The sequence below is a fragment of the Gymnoscopelus microlampas genome (genome assembly GCF_963454915.1).
Source record: "Gymnoscopelus microlampas genome assembly, chromosome: 4".
NCBI lineage: Eukaryota > Metazoa > Chordata > Actinopteri > Myctophiformes > Myctophidae > Gymnoscopelus > Gymnoscopelus microlampas.
In genome coordinates, this window is record NC_139941.1 from 58,955,839 (window position 1) to 58,965,838 (window position 10,000).

Here is a 10,000-nt window from a genome sequence, read left to right on the forward strand (position 1 = left end):
ACCGTGTTTTTTCAGTTACTTTTTTTCATATACTTTGAATATTTTTTGGGGAAAATGAAAAAAATTAAATACAATGAACACATTTACTGCCAAGGTTTTAAACATAGTTTTCTATCCCCATGCCAGCGTAATTACCTTAAATCAATGATCGTTTTGAAACGCCGTGGAAGATACATTGTGTAAAAAAAAGACACGAAAAAGAGTTCCTATGAGTAGGCGGAGGGATCTGTGAAAGGGACAGTAACGTTCCAACCGCGATCCGTCATTTTGGGGATTTGGTCCGCTGAATGACGTCACATCCGACTGCTTCTTCTCTTAGTGACGATCGATCATTCGAAAGCTATGTTAGATCGCCCCTAGTGGAATTTTGAAAAATAAAAATAAAATCTGGAAAAAACACATGTATCTCTAGACAATCAAGCGATGGATTTGAAAGAACGCTTATATGCGATCTAGGCAATCAATGTGTTAAAAATAATAATTTCTCATTGGTCGTGTCATGAGCAAATGAGCCAATGAGCTAATGAGCTGCCCCCAATTAGCTGAGGGAACTTCCAGAGCCCCAGACTCACAGACAGTCAGTCACACAGCAGAGAGAGTCAGTGGGATCAGGACAGCAGAATCACCGTCATCTCTCAAGTAAATCGCTCTGTCATTCATATTGATTCCCTAACTTCAAAATACGGACTAGGGCCCACATTTCCATCCAGTGCAGGGCTCTAGTGTGTGTGTGTGTGTGTGTGTGTGTGTGTGTGTGTGTGTGTGTGTGTGTGTGTGTGTGTGTGTGTGTGTGTGTGTGTGTGTGTGTGTGTGTGTGTGTGTGTGTGTGTGTGTGTGTTGGTACCAGTGACGGGTGTATCAGGTATGAAGGGTTCTGCTTCCTCATAGGTATCTTCGTCACGGTCATCATCATCATCATCGTCGTCGTCGTCATCATCATCATCATCACCCAGACCTCCTGGGGGGAGGGGGGGCACTGTGGGACCCTGGCTCTGACATCACAGGAAACAGGAAGTGCTCGTCACGACAAATTACAGAATTCTCGCCCCGAGACAAACAGCCCCCTGATGATGAATCCATCCAAAAGATCATTTATTTTAAGCTTTAAAGATTATTTTCGTCAGCGGAAATGGTTCTGATGACAGCTTCCTTTCTGGGCTTCCATGGGGCTGTAGTTCTAGACTCTTAGTTTTAATGTAGTTTAGTTCAGCGTAGTTTACTAGTTTAGTTCTTCAACGTTTTTCAGCCCAAGTAGATCTATTATTTTTGGCTTAAGTTCTCTTCAGAATAGGGATAGAAATGGGGTACAAGTGGTTAAAGTAAAAAATGTAATCCAATCACACTAAGATTTGGCGGCCCCCCTGTAGTAACTCTGAGGACCCCCTAGGGGGCCCGGACCCCCTGCTGAAGACCCCTGGTTTACCAGTTACATACCATACCATTATATACAGTAACTAGTAGCTTTAAAGCTTATATATAGACATCCTTCGTTCAAAAATCTGTTGCAGTGACTGTAAATCATGGGGTAACAAAACAGACGAAAAGCTTCAAGTAAATAAAAAGTTCATAGTGCAGCTTTAATATAAATATAATGTTATCAATGTGGCCATTTTCATACATTACATGTGATAACCTTTATGGTCACAACCACACACGCACGCACGCACGCACGCACACACACACACACACACACACACACACACACACACACACACACACACACACACACACACACACACACACACACACACACACACACACACACACACACACACACACACACACACACACACACACACTAATAGTAGAGTAGACAGAGCCAGTTGTTTCAAGGAAAACCCTGAAGCTTTTTAAGTGTGCGACTCATGACACTATTACTACTGTGTGTGTGTGTGTGTGTGTGTGTGTGTGTGTGTGTGTGTGTGTGTGTGTGTGTGTGTGTGTGTGTGTGTGTGTGTGTGTGTGTGGGGGGGCATCACGTAGGCCAGATGGTATCGGTTGTCGCGAGAGACCACTTCCTGCCTCTACTTGGCCAATCAGAAGGCAGATGGCCGCACGTGTAAACACAACGCTTCCTGTCACCCGTACACACACACACACACACACACACACACACACACACACACACACACACACACACACACACACACACACACACACACACACACACACACACACACACACACACACACACACACATAACCTCACCATCTCCTCCCAAACCTCCTTAAAGTTCAGTCTCTCATTAACAACCCACAACTCACAACAAACCCTCTCCTCTCCCCTCCCCTCCTCTTCTAGCGATACATAGGACCACAATGGAAAGCAACATAAATTATAGGATATTCTACATGTTTGTTTTGTTTTGATTTACGTATCATAGCAGACATGAGAAGTACATTAACATGAATGGTGACATGATTTGACTGTCAGACAGACAGACAGACAGACAGACAGACAGACAGACAGACAGACAGACAGACAGACAGACAGACTCACCTCTCTCTTCGGCCACAGAGACAGCAAAACAGACTCTGTAGAGACACAGACACACACACACACACACACACACACACACACACACACACACACACACACACACACACACACACACACACACACACACACACACACACACACACACACACACACACACACACACACACACACACACACACACACATAATATTAGTAGTCTAGTAATAGACTACTCCCCCCCTCCTCATACGGGTCATGGAGTTGAGAACTATGTTTCAGTACAATGCTGTCAGGTGACCGTGTCATTTATGATGTTTACTTATGTTTATAAACAGTAGGAAGTCACATGATTCACCGTCCTCACTGAGCATTTCACACAGATTCTTTATATTTGGTGACATTACAGACATCCCTCCTCTTCTCTCCTGCAGTAAAATGCAAGCCGTGTGAAGCTAGCAGCATTATTTAACAATGTTATAGTTATGAATCCAGCATAACCTTACTTCTGTCTGTCTGTCTGTCTGTCTGTCTGTCTGTCTGTCTGTCTGTCTGTCTGTCTGTCTGTCTATAAAGGATCTTGTTGATCTACCAATCATAGAATAATAGTAATAGAATAATAATAATAAGAAGATGGCGGAGTGAACGGACGTGCCGGCTGGTCCTCCGATAAAAAGCTACCCTGATACTAAGTGTTCCCCACTACAGAAACCTTTTCTAAGAAGTTGAAACTTTCTGTAAAGGGTTCAAATGACAACACGCAACCAACAACGCAAGAACCGAGGACAACGTAACGCGAGCAACTTTCTAGAGCCTGCAATGGCGGAGAGCAACTTGCTACAAACATCTGAACCACCCTCGTGGTTCACCACGGAGATGACCAGGTTCACAGACACAATCCAAGCCTCTATCCAGACCCAGATACTTAAAGTTGATACCGCGGTGGGAAAGCTGGTTGAGGCTGTGGCTGCAATTAACATGAAGGTTACTGCTGTGGAAGCTAAATGCTCAGAATATGAGGCAACCGTGGTCGATCTGCGCCAGGTTCTGGCTGAGCAGGAACTGAAACACCAGAAAGAGTTGACTGAACTTAGAGATAAATTGGACCTATATGAGAATAAACAACGCAAAAGAAACCTGAGAGCCGTCGGTTTTCCGGTTGGAGAAGAGGAGAACAACGCCGTGGGCTTCCTGGAGAAATGGCTCCCAGACATCTTGGGGCTTGAAGCCGGCTCAATCGAGATAGAAACGGCGTTCCGTCTGCAACAACGGCACCCCAAGAAGCAGGCTACCCCGGGGGTCTTCATCATCACCTTCCAACGCCTCAGAGACGTGACCAGGATCCTGGAGGCTTCCCGTAAGAAGAGGGATCTCTTCTACGGCACCGTTAAAATAATGGTGTTTCCCGACGTGTCGGCTGCTGTACATCAGAGGAGAATGGCCTTTTCTCCCCTGAAGCGGCAGCTAAAAGACGCCGGGATCAAATATGGGCTCCTCTTCCCAGCAACTCTCCGGGTCGATGAGCGATCCGGAGAAGGTACCAAATCGTTTACCTCGGTGGAGACGGCCTCTGCGTATTTACGCAGAGAATACCCGGAGACATTCGCTCCCTGATCAACACGGCTACGGTAATTAAAATAAGACTGAGCAGAACATAATCACTCACAGCATAGACTACATTCGGATATGTGGGGGGTGGGAGGAATGGGATATAATCTGTTATTGATTTTAAAGGATACTAACTTTCTGTTGGACAAAACATTGACTAAATCTATCGGGGGGTCATGCTAGGCTCATGCTAGTCTAAACCCACCGCTGTTTGGGCTGGCCAACGGGCGGCTAAGCTAACTAGCTGTCCAGATATTACACGGCCCCACCTTTGTTTGGTCCGTACGGCAGGGAGCTAGGCTAACTAACTGCCTAGAAATTACACTGGCCCATGGCTAATATGACGGCGTCCGCTGTTCTCTTTCAGTAGCGCCTGTTACACTAGCTAATGTTAATGTTTTTTCTCCCTATTGTACATATTTTGTGGTGGTATTCTTTTTGTTTTCTCTTCTTTTTTATTTCTCCTTTATACTAGTTAATGTTTTATTTTTATTTTTTGTGTACGTATTTTGTGGTCAAACTCTCTCTCTTTATTTATTTCCTCTCTCCTCAATTCCTCTTCGGTTTAAGTATTTGACATGGGAGGTTTTGTACTTGTTGGACCGGCTAACTGGCCAACGGGCGGCTAGGCTAACTAGCTGTCCAAGCACCACACGGCCCTACCTTTGTTTAGACTGAATGGCGGGCGGCTAAGCTAACTAGCTGCCCAGAAATTAGACGGGCCCATGGCTATTATGATGGCGTCCGCTATCCTCCTTCAGTAATGCCGGTCATACCAGCTACAGTTATTGCCATCTTTCCTCCTTTCTGTATGTAATCCGTGGTTATATTTCCCCTCTTTATTTTCCCTCTTTTTAATTTTTCTCTGTTAAACTGTTCTGACGTGGGATGTCTTGCACTGTGGGCCCCACCTGGACGCTCGCGGGACGCGACCGGTCCGCAGGCCCTCGCCACGCTTTGGCTTGGGGTGGGCCAGGGAACCGGCTGCCCGCGGTGCGCAGCACGGTGGACGGCGAAATACAAACCCGGTGCAAAACGTTAATATATCAGCAGTTAATGAATTAAATTAGACGGACCCTTGGCCACTAAGATGGTGTCCGCTGTTTTCTTTTAGTAAGGCGGTTATACTGGCTACTGTCAAGGTTTTTTTTTTTTGTGGTTGTACTATTTTACTTTTAAGTAATATTTACAAAATGGCCTATTTGCTATCTCCTTTCTTTTTTCTCTTTCTCTCTCCCTCTCTTTCTCTCTTTTATAAATGCTCGTGTATGTCTAACGGAATAAGGATATCTGCTCAGTGTTTAAGCACTATTGGTTTAAAAGGGTTACAGGTGATTTGTTTTTTCTTTTTCTTTACTCTCTCTCTTTTTCTCTTTTGACTTATTCTTTATAGGGTTTGATAAATAATAAGGTTTCTTTTTGTTTCTAAAATTAATATTATTGTACCTAATGTTGATATTTGACCGATATCTCTATTTTTGCATTTCATTTAGTTAATATTCATTTGATATTTTGACTAATATTTATTTTATGCACTTACTAGTGGTTTGTTTGTCGGGTTTAAATATAATTATTATGATCTACACAAATAAATAGCTGAATTGATCAATGGGTATAATAGAATTTGGCTCATGGCTTTTCTGTATTGGTTTTTTGAGTGTAACTATTTAGGGCTGGCGGCGCCGCCTCGCGCTGGGCTCGGTCTCCACCCAGCTACGGCCTAACCGACTCTTTTAAGGGCCGCGGGCTGTGGCTGGGGGGGACCGAGGCTTGGTGTGGGTTGGCGCAGCTAGCTCCCTGAGTCCTTTGCTCCACCGGGTGGGGCCCCTAGGGGCCCTAGCCGACATCTACACCTTTTATTTACATCTTATTATGCATCGGGGGCCACATGGGACCTGCCGGTCCGCAGGTGCGTGCCGCATCTCGACGTGTCTTGGTGCGGCTCGGGCCTGTGGACATGACTGCTCTCTGGGGCACCCCGAATGAAGTTGACTCAGGAGCTTGAAGGATTAATCAATTTAGACTAGCCTTGACCACTATAAAGTAGTGGGGTCCACTCAACACTTTATTTTATTTTTTTCGGCTCGCTTTTAGCTTTTGGATAGACCAGGGGCAAAACATTCATGTTCACAATGCCACCACTGTGTGGCAATCATAGAGTAGGTAAGGAGACCTCATTAGGGAAGAGGTCATGGTTAAGGGGGTTCAATTACTACTGGTTTAATTTTATTTTTAACGTTTATTTTTTATTTTTGTTTTTTGTAAGGGGTTTTCTTAATTTATGTCCTCTCCCTCTCTCTCAGGCAGGTTTTATTTCATCTCTCTTGGCTCTCACTTGCAGCAGGTTGGCTCCAAAGAGTCAGACAAATCTCGGCCTAATTAACTGGACTCATAGTATTCCATCCTAAATAATGGTAGATACAACCACGCATTATAAATGTCTGACCCTCAATGTTAATGGCATTAACCACCATATTAAAAGGAAACGTATTTTTAAATATCTCAACCAGCACCAAATTGACATTGCTCTACTACAGGAGACCCATCTAACAGATGAGGAACACCCCAAATTGAAACAAGGGGGATACAACCAAGTGTACTACTCTTCCTTCTCCTCCCGGGCAAGAGGCGTGGCTATATTAATTGGTAAAAAAATTCCATTCAAGTTATGTTCAACCTTTAAGGACACAGGAGGTCGCTACGTGGTCATTCAGGGTCTAATAGGCTCCCAACCTATTACCTTGGTAAACATATATGCACCTAATATAGATGACCCTCAATTCTTTACTAATTTCTTTTTTAACCTATCAAGCCCCCCAGAAGAGACCTACATAGGAGGTGATATGAACCTAGCCCTATCCCCATCTTGGGACAGGTCCTCAAACAAACAGACAAATCCAACTCAGGCGGCAAAGGTATTAAAAAAAGAAATGCAAAATTTTGGTCTATGTGATATCTGGCGTATCCAGAATCCTCTGAAGCGAGAGTACTCCTTTTTCAGCCCTGTTCACAATAGTTTCTCGCGAATAGATCTGTTCTTAGTTCCTCTTTCCAAAGTACACACAATTCCTCCATGCGAATATTTGGCCAAAACAATATCTGACCACTCAGGGTTAATGGTGAAGATCCCAGCCATAGAGTCTACTGGCTCCCCTAAAAGGTGGCGATTCAGCTCCTATTTGCTCCAAGATGCCGAATTTATCACATTTATTAATAACCACTTAGATATTTTTTTGGAAACAAATACCAATACGGCCACTCCGGAAGCCATTTGGCAAGCGCTAAAAGCCTACACCAGAGGCCAAATAATATCCTATACCTCAAACAAACGCAAAAAGTATAGGTCTAAAATAGAAAACTTAGAAAGAGAAATTAAACAATTGGAAACTGAATATCTAATATCTCAAAACAGTGAAACTCAGCTAAAACTTAGAAGAAAACAATTAGAATATAATACAATAACCACCCAGAAAACAGAAAACGCTATAAGGAGGATAAATCATAGATTCTATGAACAGGGTGATAAGACTGGAAAACTCCTAGCATGGCAGATCCGCAGAGAGGAAGCGAGTAGAGAGATACACATATTGAAATCAGGTCCTAATATTATTACTAATCCAAAAGAAATAAATAATACTTTTAAAAACTACTATGAAGAACTTTACACATCACAGGGTAAATTTCCAGAAAAAATAAAACTCTTTTTTGACAAATATGACCTAAATAAGCTAAACGAAATTTCTAAGGAGAGTTTAGAAGGAGGTATAACAGCAAACGAAATAATAACGGCCATCTTTAAAATGACTCCAGGTAAGTCCCCTGGTCTAGATGGCTTCCCTGTTGAGTTTTTTAAGGCATTTTTACCTAAACTAATTAACCCCCTGCTTTCAATGTACACTCACGCTTTGGAGATAGGTAAATTACCAGAATCATTAGAATTGGCACTAATAACAGTACTACCTAAATCAGGAAAAGACCTTAAACTATGTAGTTCATACAGACCGATCTCAATTCTATCCACAGATTATAAAATACTCTCTAAAATATTAGCAACAAGATTAGAAAAGCATGTCCCTGACTTAATTCACCTGGACCAAACAGGGTTTATTCCAAATCGTTCTTCATATGATAATGTAAGAAGGCTTTTCAACATTCTACATGCTTCTGAAGCATATGACTCCCCGACTATTTGCGTATCACTGGACGCGGAAAAAGCTTTTGACCGTGTGGAGTGGCCTTTCCTCTTTGAAGTTATGAAAAGGATGAATTTTGGCCCTATTTACTGTAAATTGGTGAATTTATTATATAGGCATCCAATGGCCCAAATCCAAACAAATAACGACATCTCTCCTCAGATACTCTTATCGCGCTCGACCAGACAGGGGTGTGGACTTTCCCCCCTACTGTTCGCGCTAGTTATAGAACCACTAGCGGTGGCAATTAGATCTCACCCTTTAATTAAAGGATTGCAAATAGGAGGGGCCAATCATAAAATTTCCTTATATGCGGACGATGTCTTACTTTATCTTACAGATCCTGTGACTTCAGTTCCTGCACTATTAGAAACACTGTCTGAATATGGAGCAGTTTCAGGATATAAGGTCAATCTCACAAAGAGTGTGGTGATGCCACTGAACACAGAGGGGAAGAACATCCCAACTAATATTATTCCTTTTCAATGGAACTCTGAGTTAACTTACCTGGGTCTCCAGATACCTAATAATAGTACCAAAGTGTTCTCCTTAAACTATTCCCCACTGTTAAGAAAAATAGAGGATGAGTTAAATAGGTGGATGGACCTTCCACTATCTTTAATAGGTCGAATCAACTGCATTAAGATGAGCGTACTTCCCAGATTGCTTTACTTATTCCAAATGTTACCCATAGGTGTACCAAAGATTTACTTCAAACACCTGAATTCGTGTATCTCTAGATTTATCTGGAAGAAAAAACCACCTAGAATAAAATTGAGAGTACTTCAGGGCCAACCCTGTGAGGGGGGTTTAAAGCTCCCGAACTTTCAATCATATTATTGGGCAGCCCAATCACGAGCAGTTTGGTCCTGGCAGTCAGACCTGCAAGAGTCTCCCTCCTGGATACAAATGGAACAACATGACCTAGACTCCATACCTCTTGCTTCGGTCCCATATGTATTTTCTTTCAAACAGCTACAGTCACTAACGGGGAACCCCTATATAAAACATACTTATAAACTATGGCTTGAAGTGCGTAAAAAGACTGGCAACATCCAACCAATCTACGACCACACCCCCTTTCATGCCAACCCCCTGTTGCCAAGTGCCTTAAGAGATGGAATCACTCAAATATGGTTCAGGAAGGGTATCAAAACTTTTGGCGACATGTACAAGGAGGGTGTTTTGGCATCCTTTGAGGACCTTAAAACTAAATATGACCTTGATAATAGACACTTTTTTAAATTCATACAAGTTAGACACTATATCTCAATAGAACAAGGGGGAAACCTTCAAACCATTCAAACTTTACCTCTAGACAATCTAGTGCGCAAAAAGAATACCATTAAAGGGTTAGTATCACATATATACACTGGGGTTAATCTCCTTTTAGAAAAGGAGGAGCTAATGGTAAAGAATAAATGGGAAACGGACCTAGATTATTATTTCGATCGAAGGGATTGGGCTGAACTATGTGAGAAAGTTCAGCACGTCTCTTTCAGTAATAAGCATATTTTAACGCAATTTAACCTTCTTCATAGAGTTTACTTCACCCCGGAGAGAATGCATAGAATAGATCAGGCCAGATCTCAACATTGCCCAAGGTGTAAAGTTGAAGTGGGCTCTTTGGTCCACATGTTCTGGTCCTGTACTCATTTGTCAAGATATTGGAAGGGAGTTCTGGGGACTCTGTCCAGGATAGTACAAACAAACGTTCCACATGA

General features: G+C 42.7%; 1 protein-coding gene across 1 annotated transcript in view; it reads right to left on the reverse strand.

Moving 5' to 3' along the window:
• The window catches only part of LOC311044168 (actin filament-associated protein 1-like 2), a 32,579-nt gene that overhangs the window by 13,486 nt on the left and 9,093 nt on the right, over window positions 1–10,000 (reverse strand). Inside the window, exons 4-5 of the mRNA XM_084055587.1 lie at window positions 2,500–2,534; window positions 845–992 (exon numbers count right to left, since the gene is read on the reverse strand). Of these exons, the coding sequence (XP_083911713.1) occupies window positions 845–992; window positions 2,500–2,534 (183 nt within the window). The remainder of the gene's footprint in view (window positions 1–844; window positions 993–2,499; window positions 2,535–10,000) is intronic.